General features: G+C 53.3%; 8 protein-coding genes across 8 annotated transcripts; 3 read left to right on the forward strand and 5 right to left on the reverse strand.

Annotated features, from left to right (window-relative positions):
• Positions 1 to 2,169: 2,169 nt before the first annotated feature.
• Positions 2,170 to 3,521, reverse strand: BGZ61DRAFT_494221 (heterokaryon incompatibility protein-domain-containing protein; the record flags this gene model as incomplete). Its single annotated transcript, XM_046250750.1, has 2 exons — positions 2,170 to 2,307; positions 2,589 to 3,521. 2 exons carry the CDS (start codon positions 3,519 to 3,521, stop codon positions 2,170 to 2,172), a joined length of 1,071 nt encoding a protein of 356 aa, XP_046104468.1.
• A 192-nt stretch (positions 3,522 to 3,713) lies between these two features.
• BGZ61DRAFT_452624 (uncharacterized protein) lies at positions 3,714 to 5,479 on the reverse strand. Its single transcript, XM_046245978.1, has 4 exons — positions 5,402 to 5,479; positions 5,231 to 5,335; positions 4,418 to 5,162; positions 3,714 to 4,365 (listed from the first exon to the last, which is right to left on the reverse strand). The coding sequence occupies exons 1-4, from the start codon at positions 5,408 to 5,410 to the stop codon at positions 3,971 to 3,973; spliced, it is 1,254 nt and encodes a 417-aa protein (XP_046104469.1). The 5' UTR covers positions 5,411 to 5,479; the 3' UTR covers positions 3,714 to 3,970.
• A 1,743-nt stretch (positions 5,480 to 7,222) lies between these two features.
• BGZ61DRAFT_352513 (glycoside hydrolase superfamily) lies at positions 7,223 to 8,659 on the forward strand (the record flags this gene model as incomplete). Its single annotated transcript, XM_046240438.1, has 4 exons — positions 7,223 to 7,371; positions 7,423 to 7,521; positions 7,576 to 7,625; positions 7,677 to 8,659. 4 exons carry the CDS (start codon positions 7,223 to 7,225, stop codon positions 8,657 to 8,659), a joined length of 1,281 nt encoding a protein of 426 aa, XP_046104470.1.
• A 1,082-nt stretch (positions 8,660 to 9,741) lies between these two features.
• Positions 9,742 to 11,656, forward strand: BGZ61DRAFT_545727 (WD40-repeat-containing domain protein; the record flags this gene model as incomplete). Its single annotated transcript, XM_046255306.1, has 5 exons — positions 9,742 to 9,939; positions 9,990 to 10,373; positions 10,428 to 10,476; positions 10,527 to 11,564; positions 11,626 to 11,656. Exons 1-5 carry the CDS (start codon positions 9,765 to 9,767, stop codon positions 11,654 to 11,656), a joined length of 1,677 nt encoding a protein of 558 aa, XP_046104471.1. The 5' UTR covers positions 9,742 to 9,764.
• Positions 11,657 to 12,223: 567 nt separating this feature from the next.
• BGZ61DRAFT_478390 (uncharacterized protein) lies at positions 12,224 to 13,107 on the reverse strand (the record flags this gene model as incomplete). The annotated part of the gene is made up of 2 exons (XM_046249008.1): positions 12,224 to 12,824; positions 12,911 to 13,107. 2 exons carry the CDS (start codon positions 13,105 to 13,107, stop codon positions 12,224 to 12,226), a joined length of 798 nt encoding a protein of 265 aa, XP_046104472.1.
• A 1,093-nt stretch (positions 13,108 to 14,200) lies between these two features.
• Positions 14,201 to 15,376, reverse strand: BGZ61DRAFT_36990 (uncharacterized protein). Its single transcript, XM_046241982.1, has 3 exons — positions 15,306 to 15,376; positions 14,308 to 15,241; positions 14,201 to 14,202 (listed from the first exon to the last, which is right to left on the reverse strand). Exon 2 carries the CDS (start codon positions 15,212 to 15,214, stop codon positions 14,360 to 14,362), a length of 855 nt encoding a protein of 284 aa, XP_046104473.1. The 5' UTR covers positions 15,215 to 15,241; positions 15,306 to 15,376; the 3' UTR covers positions 14,201 to 14,202; positions 14,308 to 14,359.
• A 1,243-nt stretch (positions 15,377 to 16,619) lies between these two features.
• BGZ61DRAFT_478392 (uncharacterized protein) lies at positions 16,620 to 17,821 on the reverse strand (the record flags this gene model as incomplete). Its single annotated transcript, XM_046249009.1, has 3 exons — positions 16,620 to 17,177; positions 17,236 to 17,396; positions 17,446 to 17,821. 3 exons carry the CDS (start codon positions 17,819 to 17,821, stop codon positions 16,620 to 16,622), a joined length of 1,095 nt encoding a protein of 364 aa, XP_046104474.1.
• Positions 17,822 to 17,875: 54 nt separating this feature from the next.
• Positions 17,876 to 18,974, forward strand: BGZ61DRAFT_452634 (uncharacterized protein). The gene has a single exon (XM_046245979.1). It carries the CDS (start codon positions 18,364 to 18,366, stop codon positions 18,592 to 18,594), a length of 231 nt encoding a protein of 76 aa, XP_046104475.1. The 5' UTR covers positions 17,876 to 18,363; the 3' UTR covers positions 18,595 to 18,974.
• Positions 18,975 to 20,109: the final 1,135 nt, after the last annotated feature.

Below are 20,109 nucleotides of genomic sequence, written 5' to 3' on the forward strand. Positions count from 1 at the left end.
GTTAGGACTGTCATTGTAATGAACATATTCATCTCACATTAATATGTACATGTTGCTGTATAGGATTGGCTCGACTGCTTGTGCATGTGATGCGGCTATGCCCGGATTTACAGCCAGTCTAGTCCTAAATTCCAGTTCCTAATAACTAGGTGAAGTGAGTGTTTTATCATGAGACCCAAAATAAAAGGTTGTTGCTCGCCATAGCGAGTTACATGCAAGTGATCTGTATAATACAGTAGACATCCATCTTGTGGCCGGAAACTTCTCCTTGCTACCTCCGTACACGACTACACACCCCAGATACTGCACTCAACCCGTAGGAAATGTCTGTCAAGTTAGGTACGTTTAGAGCTGTTCCACGAGAACCATGAGGACCTGGTCTTATGACGTTTCGCTGCTTCGTCGGGCTCTTGGTGAACTCGGATAGGGATCGGAGCAGTCCCTGGTCGGTCAGGAAGCAAATTTTCGAACCGAAACTCATCGCCGTCAATCAAGATATCCAGATGCTCGATAGCTGCTCCTGCGTTGCGGACCACAACACACGAAACAACTCCAGAAACCGGTATTTGGTGAGCGTCCCAGAGTAGCCGCGCACACTCCAAGTGACCATTTGCGACAGCAAGAGTAATAGCAGTGAATGGAGGCGAATCTGCATCATCGTTCCAATCCATCTTTGCCCCTTGTTCCACGAGGACCTTTAGGCAGTCTATGTTCCCGTAAATCGAAGCCAAGTGCGACGGAAGAAGCAGTAGGTCACTTGTTGGGACATTGATATTGGCGCCCAGTTCCAGCAGCTTGTTCAGACTCGAGACGTTCCCGAGACAGCAAGCAATATGTATTGGGGCGAAGCCATTGTCATCGGCCAGGTCAAGGGGCGCATCCTCGGAACAAATCAAGTTGATGATTTCTGGCGAGTCACTATACGCGGCGTACCAGGCGCATGACCGTCCCATGTCGTCCACGCTGTGGGCTCTGTCATGACACATCCTAGCTACCTTATCCTTCCCCCAGTTATGGGAGACTTGGATCTCTTCATCTCGCCAAAACTTTAGGATGGCTATCCCAGCGGCCAGGTTCCCCGTAAATGCTGCGAGGTGAAGAGGTGTCGCTCCCCATTTGTTTCGGGCGACTCTCGACCCGGAGACGAAGTAATTCCAAGCTCCTGTGTCGAGCCCGTGCCAGAATTCAATATTGGTTGCGAACGCCGCGGCCATGTGCAACGGCGTGTCATGGGTCGACTCTGAAGCTGCCATGAGCATATTCTCTCTGAGTTCATGGCTCATGTATCGGGCAACGAGGGACTCTTCGTCCAGAATAAACTTGACCAGATCGCATATCGCAGTCGATTGTCCTAGCCCAGCCGCAACATGAACTGCTGAGAATCCCCCGGCCGCTAGTTTGGTTAATTGATACGGGTTGTGTTTTAACAGAAACATGGCTTGGTCTACGTGACTTCCAGCCAAGGCCCAGGCAAAAGGAGTCAACCCGATCCAGGTGTCCCGGTTCATACGAACAGCCACTTCAGATTCGCTGGAGAACAAAGCCTCGGCCACGTCGCCACTATAACACAACTCATGAAAAGAGCCAGAGGGAGGGGGCGGGAAGCTACTTTCCTTCAGACACACGTACAGCAGCTCGGTTCTTGGCGCCCAACCTGACCATATTTCTGTATGACTAGGCGTCTCCTGAGGCAAGTAGATGTGGTTTAATTCGTTCATGCCCTTCAGTGGCCTTAAATTAATCCTTTGAGTCGGGAATGAGAGCCCCCAAACCGGGCGTTGGGGTTCCCGCTGTACGCAAGTCGCAATCGAGGTGACGCCCCTTACATCCACTTCAAGACTTGAGGCCTTTTGAAAAGGCAAGTCGTCTTCCATAGCCTCCTCGGTCTCGAAACCATTCCCAACGGGCGATAGCCTCTCAACGCTGAGGACCAGATCTATGTTTCGAACTCCGTGCCGTTCCACCACGGTGATCGACACGGGCATTCTTCTTCCGTTGATATCCTCCGTTGACGTCGACTCGAGGCCTTCAAGATCCGGTCGTTTTTTAAGAATTTGACTGATGATCCAAAAGTTGTCCTCGGCGGTCCATGCCGCTGATTCGGAGCGGAACTGAACACACCAGCTCCTGATTTGCCGCTGGTTGTGCACCTTCAAGCCGACTGCAATATCAATCGTCCCACACTCGTCGACCCGGATCCGCAACAACGCAAACGCCTGGCCTATGCGAAAGTCGCTGGGCCTCAGCTCTAAACCCGACTCGGACCAACCTGTCTTCGGATAAACGTCGAGGATGTCCCATCCGGGGCTGTAAGAAGTGGCAGCATTCGTCTTCTCGGCGATGATACGAATGAATTTGGGTTTCCGCGAGGGCTTCTGTTTGACAAAGACAGTTTCGGTTACACCCTCCGCAGACTGCAACCCTCTACTCACGACCTTGTGTGGAAAGACTCGTGCGAACTCATCAACCCATATTCGCTTGAGGTAAATGACTGGAGACTCCTCGTCAAGACTCGGTGGTTTACAGTGCAGGATAACGAAGCAATCGGCACCCGGGGTGTCGGTGCATGGATGCAGGCTGAAATCTACCTTTAGTCCCTTGCTTGTCATGACCCCACGCTCACCAAGAGTTAGGCGGGAAACCGGCTCCAAGTTGTATGAGTTGCCAAAGTATGAGGGTCGCTCTGCAAGCAAGCCATAGAAGGCACCGTTCGAGGGCACTTCAGTGTGCCAAGAAAAGATTGTCTCGTCGTCATTTTGAGACAAGATTTGCTCTTGCAGTCGAGTGAAAGCCTTCTCGCCTTCGCCGTAGAGTGGCGGCATATTGACGTCGAAGAGCCCGAGGAGGCAATAGGCCAAGTCCTCGACTCGAGTCGTCTCCCGGGTTGCGGCCCAGCTCATCCGCGAGGCGACACTGGCTTCTGACGGGTGGGTGTCGCCCCAAAGAACTTCATTTGGAATGCGGGTGATGGCCGTGAGGAGGTCGGTGAACTGCTTCATCTCCCGCTTGTTTCCAAGGTAGCTCCAGTCCCAGGCAAAGAATTCAACCTCACTGGGAGCAATCAACTCCTGGAGAGTCCAGCCTCGCCGAAACCAGAGGCTTTGCCGAAAGCTTGACGGATTCGCATGCATGTCCTCTTCGAAAGCGGGCTTCACATCGGCAAGGTAGACGTAGCAGACATCTGCCGTCTCGTACCACTGATACATGGAGTTGATAGCCTCAGTTAACTCGGCACTGTTCGTTTTGTCGATGCAACAGGTATCAAGCCAGATGTACTCAAACCCACTGCGCTGTGCTAGCTGGACCGACTTGGCCAGCTTGTCAAATCCCTTCTTGGACGTGATGAGAGCGTTTTCCTGTTCTTCGTCCAGCGCGGCAGCCCAGTACTTGCCCCGCATGGCCTGGACATCCTGGAAGCTGATCTCGTCGTCACCCCATCGATGCGATAAAATCGCATACGGCGGCCGGTCAGAACCCTCAAAGTTGCATGTCTTGACTTCTCTTGTGTGCAACAGCCGCATTTTTGACGCGAGGTTGGATGGGAGAGACGCACCATGCGTCGGATCGCTGAGCTGAACCTTGATTATGAGGCTTGTCAGCTGGTGAGGCGGCTGTGTCTTATGTGCGCCTAGTCGGTGACGGGTGGACAGCGAGAGGCAGCAAGATCCAGCAACGACAGACAAAAATATGAAAGGCGTATCCAAACTTGATTGTTTTGCAATGTGGTTGTAGTTGTAGCTTTATTCATTCGTTTGCACTCTTCTAATAATGCATGAAGATATAGAACACCATCTGATCCAACGAGTGCACAGTAAGCACAAGCCAGTTGCATGACGACTACGTATTCCCGTTGGTGTTCAGGGCCAGGTAGTCATTCACAATGTGATGGAATCGTCTATTTCTACAATATACAAGCAATGCTCATATACACGAGTGTTTTGTTTGTATGGCGAACTGGCCCAACACTGGTTCACTCCGTGGGAATCCCTGTGAGATCAAGCTGCGTCTCCAAGTCATTCCATCTTCCGTTTCGCATGGGATCCAGCTCTCTAAGTCTTGCAAGCCAGACCCCCACATCGCGTTGTTCCTGTTGTTCTCGAACCTGGCCTGTCAACTGCCAGAGGGCGGTAGTATACTCCACAAGCGCCTCGTATATCCACTTAATATCGTCGTAGTCTTCTAATAGGTCTTTGATGTCGACGATTTCGCGGAGGATGTACGACTTCCGCTCGTCCACTGTCAAATGCGGTGCTATTGGCGAACTGCCAGCTCGCTCAACAAGATTCAGGACCAGGTACTGGTGATAGAACCAGAGGGACTGGTCTTCGGGGCCAACATTCAGGGCTTCACGGACAAGGTCGAGTTCTATATGCATGCGTTAGCGACGATATATCACCAGCAATAGAGTCATATAAACCTTTATCGAGGAACGCCTTGCGGGAGTCATCGTCCGACTTACGCTCGGCGAGGAGTTGGGGAATCAGCTGGCTGCGGTTATGCCATGCCGAGAAATTCGAAAGATCCACGTGGATCATCTTGGTTGTGTACTCAAACTCAGGCTCAACCATGCTTCGCCCGTCCAGCACTGGGCTTTCCAATTGCGTCACGACATGGCGGCGATAGCCCCAGGCATGGAAGTTGCGGCGGTCCTTGGTCAACATTTTGCTTACAAGGCCCAGCTCTTCCTCCCAGATTCGGCGGGCGGCGGCGACGTCGAGTCTCTCATTCGCTTGCTGCAGGACCCATAATCGATAGTTCCATATCCAGTAGCACTTGGGAAACTCCATGAGCAGCGGGATCGTGAAGCCCAGTTCGGCGCGGATCACGCCTGTATCTTGCTCCTGTTGCGAAACATGATCTGCGGTCGCTGCGGATTCTTGATCAACTGTTGTACCAGTCCTCCCAGCTGTCGGGGGGTCGGGGACTTGCGGGGTCTCGGTCGAGGATGAGGGAAACGAGGCGGCGGAAGAGGTTGTGGGAATGCCGGTCGCTGAAGTACTCGGCGACGCCTTCGAGGGCAACGACCCAGCCGATGGTTTGGATAATAAGCCAGATATTAGACAGCGCCTGCGGGCGTTCCATATTGTGTAGTACTCGGGATTAAGACGAAGGATTTTAGAGGTAAGTTGGAATGCCTCCAGGCCGTATTGGCTCTCGGTGATCTGTGTCATGTCGGGTTAGAGGGTGTTCTTCCTGTCGCCTCTCGAAGCTGGGAGGGAGCATATCTGACCTGGTGGCGAACTTGGTCTTCCAAGGATCGGTATTTCTGGATCTTTTCGAGGTCTTGTTGGCGCTGTTCGTCAGTTCGGAACCGCGCGGTGCGGGCTACGCCGTGCTAGCCGCCGCCTTGTATCAGTCAATAATGTTGCTGAACGGCGGACTGAGGGGCGGGAGGACTCACGCTGGTCATCCTGCAAGCTGCGCAAAGGCTTGAGTTGAGCGATTGGCGACGGAGCTCGCTCGGAACGTTGTACACTCAGGTCGAGCTTCAATCTGGTGGGATGACGTTATGAGGGGATGCGCGGGGATGGCGCAGTCCATGGCGGTATAGGGTAGGTAGGCAACAGTTTTAGAATAGGCCTTCCAACCTCGGCCATCCACATTCAACACATGTTGCGAACTCGGCGAGCTCGGAAGTTGAATATGGATGCCTTGTCACTTGTGACTCTTGTTCTGCAGTTGTTAGTTATTAGGGTCGGGTTTGGGTGTCCTCGACGACTTTTTGGCCTATGCCTCCTTATTACCGAACCACCAAGCCAGTTGAACCTCTCCAACATGGACTACGATCCAAGAGAAGCGATGTAGACGAGGTGTTGATACCCCGGTATGCCCAGTCGGCATAATCTCCCAAATTATTTGAAATTGCCAGGATCGGAAGGTGGCTTGGTTTCCCGAATGAGGCAGGTATCAGTCTAGGATGCCAATGCTACACCATATGATATCCCTCCCTGGTAACGTGCCACCCAAGGCTCCCCAACTCAAGCTTGACTGCGCCATCAACATGATCGACATGGACCCAGAACTCCTCGATTTTCCCCCGATTGTGTTTCAAGATACCCCGGTTCGTTGGTCCCGTGGACCACGATCATCCATAACCTTATCGCATGTCGAACTTCCGTTGGCAGAGGCTCATCAAACAATGATAATATACCAATGCCACCAAATGGTTGTATCTGAGAGCCTTTCGTTTCGGTCCTCAAAAGGATCTTCCCTATACAATGTAATGAATAAGGTGATAAATATTGAGCATTCGTATTATTAAGAAAAAAATCACATTTCTAAACTAATATCTCGGGTGCATTCTCGATAATTATCTTTAGAATCGGCGTATCTTCCGGTTTGTGTAAATAACTCAACATGTGTGCTAAAAATCTCACATACATAGATACCGATAGTTCGGACGAACCAAGGCCGTGTCGAAAAAGGACACTTCTCCATGATCATGTTATGTAGCGTCGTGACCAGGGTCGTCTGCTGAGCGTGTCACGCCCGGGCCAGGAGTCTCATATGACGATCATGTCTCTCGCGATCATCCTGGCCTAGTGTGCTTGATCTACGACCCCTGATGGCAGCCTCACCAATGCCATGCATCATCACATTACGCCCGTTATCTCCATCTCGCCGTCGGAGTTGCAAGTGAACTTGATTAGATAGTTTGACCAATGAAAGACTTCAGCGAAACAATATCTCTCCTTCAACTTCCGGAATGACCAAGCTGGAAGCATTCCTCGACCAGCTACCTTGAATGGCATCACACGTTTCGTTCCATACATCAAACCGTAAGGAAGGTCTAGGAGAGAAATTGACATGCGCAACGTTGCAGATAAACGTGCCCACAACTGACGAGCTGGGGTTTAGCATCCTCTCCATCATGGTTTCCCACCACAGCCATGATGCTAGATGGATGGGACCAAGCTGCGCAGCAACATGACACACCCACTGTTAGCAAGTGGAACGATCCAGTTGCTCGAGTAGAGTCCTACGAAAGCAACTCGTAAGGTGAAGTTTTAGACTGGCTACCTCCAACATACGTGCTCGATGTTATCGTGACTGACAGATATAATCATGGCTTTCTCCCGTGGTGTTGAGTGTTCCCCTGTCTTCAACCACTTTACATTCCTCTGTCACATTCCTTCCTCGCGCTGCCTGATACCTGAATTATCCCACTCATTCGACTATTCACTCCTTCATCCATTGACTTCCTTTTCCTTCCAAATTCAGCATGCTCACTCCTCTTGCCCTAGCGTTGGCAATTTTCGTCTTGGTTCAAGCTCCGCTAAGTTTGGCGACCCCAATCACCAAGCACAAACACCAGTCTGTCGTGTCTAAGCGAGGGGATGGTTATGTTAATGCCGTTTACTTTACAAACTGGTTTGTGAATTCCCAGTCGCCCATGCATGTCCCTAATCTAATACATTCCAGGGGTATCTATGGAAGGAACTACCAACCTCAAGACCTCCCTGCCTCTGAGATCTCTCATGTGCTTTATTCCTTCATGAATCTTCGAGCTGACGGAACTGTGTGAGTGAGACAAGCTGAGCTTTGGTTGAGTAACTCGCTGATTTCTTCTCCAAGGTACACGGGGGACTCTTATGCCGACCTGGAGAAGCATTATGCAGGCGATTGTAAGAATCACCCCCTCTATGCAGCCTGGACATCCGCTTATAGATGACTAGCCTGGAGTGATTCTGGAACCAACGCATACGGCTGCGTCAAGCAATTATACCTCCTGAAAAAGGCCAACCGCCATCTCAAGGTCATGCTGTCCATTGGGGGATGGACGTGGTCCAGCAATTTTCCAGCTGCCGCAAGCACTGCTGCAACGCGTGCTACATTTGCCAAGTCGTCAGTCACGCTTATGAAAGACTGGGGTTTTGATGGCATCGACGTCGACTGGGAGTACCCTGGGGATGAAACGCAGGCAGCCAATATGGTACTTCTTCTTCAGGCTGTTCGGGATGAGCTGGATTCGTACGCGACACAATACGCCCCTGGTCACCACTTCCAGTTGTCAATCGCAGCCCCTGCTGGTGCTACGAACTACGCAAAACTTCACATGGCCCAACTCGGGAGTGTTTTAGATCACGTCAACTTGATGGCCTATGACTACGCTGGTTCTTGGGATACCTACTCCGGCCACTCTGCAAACCTATATTCCAACGCCGCGCAGCCACACTCGACGCCCTTCGATACCGATAGCGCTGTAAAGGCTTACATTAACGGCGGTGTTTCCGCAGGGAAACTTGTTCTCGGTATGCCAATTTACGGCCGTTCGTTTGAGGCGACCTCCGGCATTGGTCAGCCGTTCTCTGGAGTTGGTTCTGGCTCCTGGGAGGCCGGGGTGTGGGACTACAAGGCATTACCCAAGGCCGGTGCCACAATACAGTACGACGATGTTGCGCAGGCTTACTACAGCTACGACTCAAGTGCACAGGAGCTCATCTCCTTCGACACCCCTGATGTAGTCCAGAAGAAGGTATCATACCTCCAGAATCTGAGCTTAGGTGGCAGCATGTTCTGGGAGGCCTCAGCCGACAAGACTGGTACAGATTCACTCATCCGCACCAGTTCCGAGTCTCTTGGGTCGTTGGATACAACTGAGAATTGGCTTGATTATCCGAACTCACAGTACGCGAACATTGTCGCAGGAATGTCGTAACGGGAGTGGTGGTCAACCCAAGGACTTTGTGACGAAATGGTGGAAATAACGTTGTACATATCATTCTTCCTCTTTCACCGAGATGCCCATTGTATTTCTTCTTCAACAGCAGAGATTCTATGGATTTTAGTAAGGCAGTGCCCTAGCGAGGGAGATGCTGTTGGCTACCGGTCCGCCGAATACTGCTTCTGAGCTCACCTGTTTTAACGACATCACCGCGCCTTCCGACCCTGCAACAGTGACATCACCACCTGGCAGATTTGATCTTTCCTAATGCCGCGGATGATTATTTCAGGCGTCATAAACCCTTTTCAGTGATCAAAACAGCGAATCTCACGTGCATGCCGCTCTCCACCAAGTAGGTAGCTGGGTGTTACTGCTGTAACTCCTTCCCCTGAACATATATCCTCCCCCTACCTAAGACCCGTCCTCCCTACAACAACCATCGACAAGTATCCATACCGTTTCTCAAACACGTCGACAGATCCGGTCTCGGTGGATTTCATCATACCAATTACTCATTAGGCCCATTTGTCATTGTCTCTGTCAATATTCCTGTCCATTCGTTCCCATTTCTTCTCCATGAGCCGAAGCAGCCACGGCCAATTTTGCCAGGCCTTGACGACCAGGCTCACCTCAATCACTACCGTCCCCCAAATCTGCCAATATAGATGAGAAGGCTGTTGCCTCTCTGAGAGATACCCGAATGATGCGACGACCGACTCGTTCACACAAGGCGCTTCGACAAATCCGATGTGCTAGTCCTCAGCCACACAGTCCCGCAGACTCTGGTTACGACTCGCTTGAAAACTCCCCCACGTTGTCACCAACGGTGAAACATTTACAGATATCTCTTTTCGATGGGTCGGGATCCTACGATGGCGCAGGCCAATTGATCGAAGAGGCAGAACCAGAAACTCCCTGCCGCAAACCGTCAAAGTCCACCAGAGCCACGTCAGCTCCAAGACGTCCACTAAGCGAATAGGAAGCAAACAGTGCCTTTACGTCTCTTCGTCGAACCTCACCCATCTCTCCATCTCTCCAGAGAAAGCAGTTCGATGCAAATGGGCGGGCTCTGGACCGATACGTCCCAAGGCGAGACCCCATGTCACCCCTCGCAGAGAGATATCGAACGACCAAGACATCCCATCATCTTTCAGTGCAGGAAAGAATAATGAGGAACGACAGTGCCTCTGTAGATCCCTTTTCTGTCCAAAGGGGTGCTGTGGTACCGGGTCGGGATCCCCTATCTCAGACCAACGATAGGGCCCTGAACAGAGGTTGGTAGATCCATTCCCTCATGTGGACCTTATCTAACATACTGCATCAGTTGGCGCCATACTGGGTCCTGTGCCGCAGAACCATGGAAGCAGAAGACAAGTAAGCCGAGGCGCAGTCTGGTCGGTTGGAGGGCTGCTCCCCGGACCAACTCGCATCGACGAAATACAAAGGAATACATATCACCGCGGCACCAACTCCCGCGTTTTCTCGACTTCGTTTTATGCCATCAAACCAGGCACACAAGATGAACTAGAGAAACATGAGGGCCGAATCGCTACTGCCTTAGATATTGACAGGGTGCGAAAGATCTTTGACTTTGACCAGAGGCTCGCATTTCCACGATCTTTCCCGAGCGTCCAGAAATATGAGGCCAAAGACAAGACCCGAACAGCCTGGAATGGGTATCAATGGGTGAATCAAGGATGGACCTCAAGTATGAGGACAAGAAATGCGTTAGTCCCCGAGAAATAGCTGACGCAGTACATAGTGTCTTCAATGCCAACAAAGAACCGGATCATTCCTGCGGCACCGTTCAGGTACGTGGTGACTCGAAGACGTACTAGACCACGGTTCTAACAAAACTTAGGATTCTCGATGCGCCAAACCTGAAGGATGACTTCTACTGTTCACCCTTGGCATACTCTTTCGTATCCCAAACTCTTGCTATCTGCCTGGGTAATATTTTGTATGCTTGGACCGAAGAAGGTGGTGTCAACATGATACATGGTGCTCATTCACAGACCTGGTTGACATCCATCGCATTCTCGTCCGAACAGGGTGCCAGGGCCATACTTGGGATCGGGCAGTCGGACGGCTCGCTAGTCCTCAGATCAATCTATGATGGGTTGCCTCGTTTTAAGGTACAGCAACCCTTCCCGATCGCTTGTGTGGGTTGGCGCCCAACATGCACGTTGCGTCAGTCCAAGAACCCCTTCAACCCCGGCGTGCTTGTGCAGACGGAGGACCTTGTTGTTGGGGATGAGATGGGAACTCTATACTACTATGTGGTTGAATGGCCCATGGGTTCGGAAGTCTCGGCAAGCGCCTGGCCAGGAGCCGTATCACTTGTTGCCAAGATCACCATCCACAGCCAGCAGATATGCGGCCTCGCATGGGCACCTGATGGGAAGCTCTTCACATCTGGGGGAAATGACAACCTCTGTTGTCTCTTCGAGGTGGATCGCATCCTAGAACAGAGCCTGATTTATCCAGCCCAGAATGAAAACCACAATCCACCGCGGCCAGAACCATTCAGTCTTGGTGTTGGATCAGACGCAGGAGAGGAGGCAAGCCTCTACAGCTACAATACGGCGGCGCCCAATCCGAATATAAGGGCGGACGAGAACATTTCCGAGGTCGAGACGTTTCGAACTTCGCTCGACTCTCTCCGCCACCTCGGGTCTGGCCTTGAACGACACCGTTGGGTCCACGGTGCTGCTGTCAAAGCAATGGCTTTCTGTCCCTGGCGGCGAGGATTGCTTGCTACAGGAGGCGGCTCCAACGACAAGTGCATCCATTTCTTCCACACTACCTCCGGCACGGCTCTCGCTACCATCTCTGTTTCGGCGCAGGTCACGTCACTCATCTGGTCAACAACGCGACGCGAAATTGCGGCCACATTTGGGTACGCTCAGCCGGAGCATCCATACCGAATTGCCATATTCAGTTGGCCTGATTGCGAGCAGGTGGCGGCAATTCCCTAGGAGGGCGAGTTGAGAGCTCTCTACGCCATTCCGTATCCTCATGGGCCAGCGTACAAAAAGAACCAGAAGAGTGGTTCGGTCGGCCAAGAGGGTTGCATTGTCGTCGCGTCCAGTGATAAAAGCATCAAGTTTCACGAAGTATGGTCGCGTGAGAGGGGAGCAACGGTAGGCGGGAGGGGGATGTTGGGTGGCAGCGATATTCTAGAAGGACTGGAGGGTATCGACAAGGAAGGGGACGTTATTCGCTAATGAGTAACGCAAAGGGGAGCGGATAGAGGTTGCTCGTGATGGCAAACAAAGACAAGCTATAGGGCTGCAGAGTCAAACTTGGGGTTTAGAGAATGGTAGCATGATAGCTAGCCTCCCGAGGCTGCTAAATCCTCATTCCTACGTGCGATATGTACAAGCAAGTAATTAATGCATGGCTTTCGTCTGATTGTAGACAAGGGATGATTTGACTCGAGAAGATTGTTGAATTCCCAAAATGGGGCAGAATGATTGTGTGAATGACGCCAAACGAACAACTCCGAAACACCGACCATGCGATTTGCGCCTGCTGCCCTTGAACGAAGACGGACGACTATTTCAAGATGGCGATGAGAAGAATGAGGATGATTATAAGAACGACGATGGCTGTCATTTGCGAGTTCTCCTTGGCACCGCGAGCAACCTTGCCCAGGGTACGGCTGGCGCGGTCCAGGCGGCTCTGGTGGCGATCGGTGACGCCCTCGACCTCGTCAAGCATTGCAACGTGGCTGTCGAGCTCATCGCCAATCTGCATGCTCAGCTCTCTTTGGCGGCTGATTGACACGCCCAGTTGATCGAGCTGCTCATCCTGCTGGTCCAGGATCTGCGAGTGGTACTCGTGGATCTGCTGGTTGGACATGCCGGCGGCTTCGTCCTGATAGCCGGACGTGTCGGCGGTGGCCGGGTCATCGCGGTAGCGGCCGAAGAGTTCGTCGGACGGGGACGGCGGCGTATCGCTGAAGCGCACCGTCTTGGGCTTGCGGCCGGAGGGTGATGTTGAGGCAGCATGGGCGAAGTCCTCAGCGAGGGCCTCCGAGTTGGGCTGAATGAGAGTGGCCGTGGTCGAGGGGTTGGCGAAGCCATGGAACTGAGCTGTCAAGTCGTCCAGCTGCTTCTGGAGGGTTGCGATAGACTCTGCCATGTTCGAGGCACCACTAAGAGTGTGTGTTAGCGGATAGGAAAGGCGGAAGAGAGATATGCAATTCCCCAGAGCCAGGCTTGGGGAGGCGGGACGACGTACGTCGCATCACCGGCGTCGGCCAGGCGTTGTCGCTCGTCACCGAGACTTGCGACGCCGTCGCGGAACTGGTCCAGAGAGCGGGAGATGTGGCCATCCTGGGTATCGTCCTCGAGGTTCAGGCTCTGCGCACGCTTCCGCTCCAGCAGCGACAGCTTGATGTGGTCGGAGAGGAGGAAGAGCTGGCTCGGCGTCGACATGGCGGGCAATTCGATGGGCGAATGGAACGGATTGGCGGACGGTTTTTGGGGGGGAGGATGGAAGACCACCTGCGACACCGAGGGCGGGAAAGCACAAGTACAATGGAGTCGAGACACACGCGACAGCGCAGGCAGCAGTGAATGGAGAGCTGGAAGGGGGGTCCCGATACGATGGACTGAGTGGTTGCGAAGCTGGGATTGACGCAGTCGCTGTGTCGTTGATGGTTACCTATTCAGTGACTACGTAACCGTGGGCCGCTCAAGTGGATAGGTAGGTAGGTAGTGCTGTGCTTGCGCGAGAGCCAGCTGCCAAGAGGTGAGGTCGGATACCATTTGGGTCATGGCAGAGGTGCAATTCGGTACATAGGATAGCGTATATAGGTCCGGCTATCTACAAGTACCTACCCACGGGAACAAGGTCCCCCTGTGGTTAGCATCCCGCTGGCGGTGAAAATGTCGGTACAGGGTAGGTTAAGCGATTCTCTTTGGTACGGTAGGTACTGTATCCATCACCGCTGCTCCAGTACGTCTCCCCAGCACACGCCAAATCGTTCCGTCTTGGGCTAATTGAAGGGCGTCGCCTTTTCAACAAAGCGGAACTAGTAAATCAATATAATCCATTGTCTCTTGCCATCCAATTTCCACCTTACTAACCCACATAACCCCCGACTGTCCCAGACCACGCCACGCCCAATAAAGCAAAATGCCATGTTCCTGCACTTTCCTTGAAAGGATCAATGAGACACTCCAAGCCACCATGCCCGCCCATTTAATTAATCGCACATAGACTACTTTCTTTCTAACCAGGGTCAGCCGACAAGAATAAAAAGCCCGGAGGTGACTGCTTTCCGGTAGTGCCGAAATGCTTGGTCCAGTGCCAAGCAACCACCCTACCCAGGCTGGCGCGGTTACCACGACACGACGTTGGCTTCGGGCGCAACGAAAGATGGCGCTCGACAAGTTTCACCATCGCGGTGGCTCTTTGCAAGGTATTACTAGTGCAGAGAAACAATGCTTAGGTGCGGTCTGCGAGACCTAACAAGTAGATGAATGAATAAACCCGAAATATGTGTTTGGTACACGGCCATGATAAAACTCCCCGTTCATGGCGATTGCCCCCTTGTAAAATTTCCCAATCCGATAGTACCGAAGCCTTTCTCCCTCCCCAGACCAGTCCTCCAAGCATGGCAAACACAAAACTCCAAAAACATTAAATATCATGATTTTTAATAGGTTTCCGTTCGACGGGGGCTTAGTCCATCCTCATCTCCGTGTCAGCCAGGGCGACGACGGGACGCATGTCAACGGGCTTCGGCGACTCAGCAGCTGAGAGCGTCCCAGCGCCGTCAAATTTGGGGGGCGAGCACTGAAGGTTGCTGAGTGTGCCCTCGACAGTTTGGCTGACAAGTTGGCCTTGGCGGAGGTTTTCGGCGAATAGAAAAAAACCCTCGGATGTTTCGACGAGGTACGACTGAAGACCGTTGCTTTCCAGAACTACGCGAACGTTGGAGAGGGCGAAATGGTTCTCAATGAAACGAGCCCAGCCTCGAGCAGCAGCCTGAATGTGCTCGTCATTGCTAATTCTTCTCCAGCCGATGCCGAGATGCAGGGTGAAGTCGTCAATGACAGGAGCTTGGCGACCTTCAGGAGATGAAGGCGCGAGGTTGACCTTGAGAGGAGAGGTGGTTGCCGGGGCGGGCGCAGATGATAGAACACCAGAGCTGCGCTCGGTGCGTTGCGACTTGTGGTTTCTCTTGAGGGCTCGCAGCTCCTGGATAGTGGACTCCTCAATAGCCTTCTTCTCCTCAAGCCAAGTTCCGGATTGGGTGCCGGCATCGGCGACATATTGCGTCTTCGATTTGATGAGAGTCATGCCAGGTCCGTACACCCATTCAGTTTCTGGCTCCTCGACTGGCAGAGCAGAGACGTCAGGCTCCAGGTTGACGGATGCCTCATCGCGGGAGCGCTTTCTTCCAGCCGCGGCAGGTCGTGCTGACTGAAAGGACGCGAACTGATTGGGTCCTGAGCCAAAGGATCGCGGTGATGCATGGCGGTTTGCAAAGCTTGCCATGCCGAGAGGTGTCTGGTGGGGAGGTTGTGGGGACATGATGAGGACGGGAGAGGAAGACGAGAACTGGGGACTGAAGTAGGCCATCTTGGGAGGCGGCTGGAAGGTGGATGAACTGGAAATGATGAGAGGTTAGTAGTCAACGCGGTCACAAACCATCAATTTAGTTCCAGGAACGTTGTAGGATTGTCGACAAGGTCCACGAGTCGCGTGTAAGTACGTGAGTGAAGGAAGGCGAAGATGATAGTCGGCGCCGGGGAAGTCGTCAGGAGGAAGCGTGTCGAGAAGGATGGCAGGTGGTCAATTGACGAAAGGTGTCGAGCGCCTGGTGAGGACGAGGTAGACGAGAGTGTGGAGGGTAGAAGCGACGGGTGAGGCTTGATGGATGGTTGATGGCCAAGGTCGAAGTAGAAGAATCGACCTGGGGCAACGACGTGAGTGTGAGGTGCCCAGAGTGTGATGTGTGTCTGGCTGTGTGGGTGTAGGAAGGAGAGATTTAGATGCGAGAGAGAGAAGGGAACGAGAGGAAGGTAGAGTGTGAGAGGAAGGGGCACGAGTGGCTCTTGGCTCTAGCTGCAGGAGATCGGAGTGAGGCTGCATGGGCAACCTGGGGTAAAAAAGACTTTGGCACTGTGTGTTGGTCGCGCAGACGGCGAACTCCGAGTCACAGTACTTGTCCCGCGATAGCCGAATCTTACTGTTGATTGCGTTTCGCTATGAGGTGGGGAGGGACGTGCCGAGCGAGGGCCTTCTGGGCGCGTGCGAATAACTCCCGCACTGTCTGCACGGCATCAGCTTATCGGCCGCTTGTTGCAAACGTGCCGGCCCTAAAAACGGTCTAGCGCGGAACTAAATCACCCTGCACAGCATGGTACGTACCTCCCGACGCACTCGCCCACTTCTGGTTTGCGTAATTGTTAGGGTCCCTGCCGACTAGGCCCATATTAGGCATAACCCTGGAGGGAACATCCCGAGTCGCCATCTGGTTGGATGGTCAACGTCCAGCGGGCTGGCTGACTTGCTTGTTCGGCGCTCTGCCCAGGTCAACGCGACAGCCCACCATCTCAGGTCAGACACGACTCGACTGATTTCATTGGAAGTGTCACAGCGCCGCGGTGCCCGCAAAGGCTCGTCTGGCAAGGGTTTCCCTTTTTCCCCGAGCCGGGACAGGCGTCCTCAAAAGCAGTTTCGGACCAGGAATGACGGGGTGCTCTCAATTTAGTAGCTAGAAAAGGCACCCGTAATTATGTCGTCGAGGTGATTTACCGGATATCATACCAGTCAAGTGAATTTTCCCGCTGACATGAGTCCTGAGCAAACCGGCGACCAGCAACCCTGGATGCCTCGCACCAACTCCGCCGTCCGCCATTGAGACTTCTCATCAGGCCAGTGCTCTTCCAGCTCTCTCCCTGTCTCTCTGTCTGTATCTGCCTCCTGCCATGGGTCATTCTTCCTCCGCATTCTCTCTTCCACCGTACAATCCCTGGAATCCGGGCCTCCTCGACCCCGAGGGACTGCCACCGCGCCTTGCTTGCACTCCCCGTCCATAGGCGCCCGTGGTCTCCATTCCAGGTCGCCCACGAAGTTCTCCTGCCGGTGCCGTGTAAGACCCGTCGAATATGCTCTGGTGACGGGCTTCTGGTAGGTGCCGTGGTGTCTGTGGCTGCTCAGTCGCCAAAGATCCGTCGTTGTACACAGGCAGCCTTCGTGGCGTGGTGGCTCTGGCGTTTGACTCGGCCGCGATTCCTTCTGCAGGTCGCAGCGACGGTGTTGTACGAGGTCTTTCTAGTGTCGCGGACCGTCTCCTGTATCTCCGTGCCTGTGTAATGGGGGGGTGGGCGGCTGGGATCATATGCTCAATCCGTGGTTGAATTTGCCGGGCGTCACTGACCACCGTGGCCCCAAGGCGACCTTCGCCATCGTGGGATGGTAGGTTATTGACGTGTCCCGGAAAGCGACCAGTCCCCGATTGCAACTGATCGGTTGATTGCGGCGTCTCGACCTGTACACCGTTGTTGTCAGTTGATGAGCTGGAAACAGTGGTGAAGGCCTCGACTCACAGGCATTGTCCTAGGTGCCGTCGGGGGTACTGACGGAACTACCCCTCGCAGTGGTAGATCGAAAGTAAACGGCTCATTTTGCCTATCCTGCAGGCCGTCTCGAAGCCCTCGTCGCGCGTCGTTTTGGGTCACTGCCTCTACCGCGGTACCATCATACTCTCCTATGATTTTGTTGATACATTATCTGAGAGTGCATCTCTTGCGACTCACCTGTAATGGATCGGTTATGGATCGAGACGCCATGCCGCATGGAACGTAGCGGTGGTAGATTCAGATCAAAGTTTGTCATCAATCTTGGGTCTTGGGGACTAGTCGGATCAAGATATTCGTGGTTGGGGACGGATTCTGAGTATCTCCATCTGTCCCCATCATCCCGCCCAGCAGCTGACAACTCATCCTCACCAAGGGCTGCCATCTGTAGTCTGAAGGAGTCAACCAATGCATGGCTATCTGATGCGTAAGTACTCCCACGGGTCGCTGACGAGTGGTCTTCGCTTGTCCAGTAATGCTTGTACCTTCTTCGGTGTTCGAAATCCTTCAGCTCGGCATGTGTTAATGTGATAATCGATGGATTAAGTCGAAACATTTTGTGATGTTGGGTGACGGACGTCACGAGCGAGCCGGGAGACTTGACGAAACAGTGTCATTTCTTCTTGAGAGCCTTGGGCTCTCCTGTATGATAATATATTAACTGTCACCTTTACCTACGCATCGTACCTACCCTCCTAATCACCTCGGCGTGCCCACCTACGGACCAGAATATGGACCGTAACTATGGAAGCGGTCATGGGCTAAGAAACTGCACAGGGTAGGTGCACCACTTTGGAGAACTGGGCAGGAAACGGATTGCTACCTAGCCATGAAGAAGTGCCATAACACCACCTAGGCACCTGCCTATCTACCACGTAGTGCAATCGGACGCATAAAGTCCTCATCCAAAATTTGCACTAGGTTAAGATCTTTGAACTGTTCCCCGAAAAGGATAGTATATAGATAAATAAACAAATAATATATTTACCTTTGAGATTAAAGATAAATATTAATATAATTTATCCTACTATTTAGAGTAGAACAAAGAGTAAAGCGGCCAAGTGCGCTAGCTGTGTCAAGTAAGCAAGCGATACAGACATGATATGGATCAGGACTTTATGCTTCTCCTGTATGCTCGCTGGTCCACCAGGCCAGGTGCGTGCCAAACGAATCCAGCTTCTGATCATCTCTCGGCAATGGACGAGTGAGCACGACTTCCTGGGCCGTCGTGACAGAGTTAGAACGCGCTCCGGAGCTGACGCTCTAATAATAAGCGGATTCGTAGGAGTGGGTGGTGCCTCGTATGGAGGACGTGAAGAGGTGGCATGATTTGTTCTGGACCTGAGGATCCACGGGAAGGACCCGTCTACTCATCTCCCCCAGGCGAGACTGGCTCAGCACTGGGTGTGAAGGCTCCAGTTCCGTACTAGACAGTGATTAGGAAGAAACGGAATTCTCAGTCATCAAGTGAGCGAGTGGTTGGTCGCGTTGGGAGCCATTAACGCGTGCGCGCTGGCTCTGGGTACATTACGGGGTGCCACAATAGGAACCTGGTGCCGGGGGCAATTAGAATGGCATAGTACATACGGAGTACAACGCGTAGTAGTACTGAAGCTGGGATGGAATGAGCGGGTCGACGGCGAAAACGGCCGGAGGATATTCGTAATCTCTCGCCTCTGACCTCACTCAGGATGCAGCGGATGTGTGGCGGTCCCAGCTTGACACACGAGGCGGGCTTCTCAGTTCCAGGAAAGGTTCCCGTCCATTTTTGGGGGTGCGACGCCTCGCCTCAGTGGAGGCAACTCCAACTCAGCTGTGGCCCAGCAGTGCCAACAGTGTGCCACCAGCCGCCTAAACGAGGAACCATTAATAGCCTGCTACAGGACAGGAGTGCAACGCGTCGTCCCAGCCCAGCTTGGTCGCGCGTCCTCCGAGCTTCCACCCAGGCACGACGAGTGCACGCTGTACTCCGTACGGAGTATGGAGTACTCCGTACGGAGTAGCAGTAATCTGATGGTAAAATTAAAACAAATACGTTGAGCACGCTATTGACGCTACCCGGCCGAGGTCACTGACACCTTCACGGTTGGCTGTTGGATGCAGTACGAGACTTTGTTGGCCTGGTGGGAGAAGGAAGGCTGGAATTAATTACCAGGGGACCCCAAGCAGGCTCCGTGATGGCTCACCCAGCAGCCGCACGCACTGCCCGAACTTTGGTACGCTGGCAGGGTGCCTGACTGCCTGTGGCTCGGCTGGCTGAGTCGTACTTTTAAGCTGGCCCCATCGAGTTGAACAGGCTGGACAGTTGGGTACGTTGTGGTAAGCCGGGCAAGCTAAGGTAAATTTAGGTAGTCCAGGTACCTCATCTCGCAGGCTCACCTCACTCGCCAGCCACGCCAGAAGTACCAACACACCCAGCAGCACTCTGCGGACGGAGTACCTTTCCCCGACCAACATTTGTGCATTCTCTCCAGCATTTACGCCGTACAGAACATCCTGGCTGGAGATCCGGCAGCCTGAGGCGTCCCTCGTACAGCAGCGCTCCTGGGCTCCGTCCCTACCAGAGAGAGAAAGGTACAGCCCCCCCGACGCCCGTGGGCCGCGGGCCCAGTTGGACTGTCACTCCCGTCCCAGCAGGCGTTGCTGCTAACCAATTTCCCCGACAGCACCACCACCGGTGATGCTCCATGGTCTACGGATACGCCGTCGTCAGTGGCCGACCGTCCCTCGTCCACGTCCACGACCCGCGCCTCTCTCCTCGAGCGACTCTCTCCTCGCGCTCCTCCTCCTCTCATCCCACTGTCCTCGAGGACGACTCCGGGGCTCCTCCATCACATTGTCACC

This window comes from Ilyonectria robusta, assembly GCF_021365365.1.
Source record: "Ilyonectria robusta strain PMI_751 chromosome Unknown BGZ61scaffold_10, whole genome shotgun sequence".
Classification (NCBI taxonomy): Eukaryota; Fungi; Ascomycota; class Sordariomycetes; order Hypocreales; family Nectriaceae; genus Ilyonectria; species Ilyonectria robusta.

Bases quoted from the DNA above. Each gene is read 5' to 3' on its own strand.
- BGZ61DRAFT_452624 (XM_046245978.1), bottom strand. The intron at 5,163-5,230 runs GTCAGATATGCT...GACATGACACAG, and splicing joins AAGACCAAGTTCGCCACCAG to ATCACCGAGAGCCAATACGG. The intron at 4,366-4,417 runs GTTTATATGACT...GCATGCATATAG, and splicing joins CAAGGCGTTCCTCGATAAAG to AACTCGACCTTGTCCGTGAA.
- BGZ61DRAFT_36990 (XM_046241982.1), bottom strand. From the start codon at position 15,214: ATGTCCCCACAACCTCCCCACCAGACACCTCTCGGCATGGCAAGCTTT.
- BGZ61DRAFT_452634 (XM_046245979.1), top strand. From the start codon at position 18,364: ATGATATGGATCAGGACTTTATGCTTCTCCTGTATGCTCGCTGGTCCA.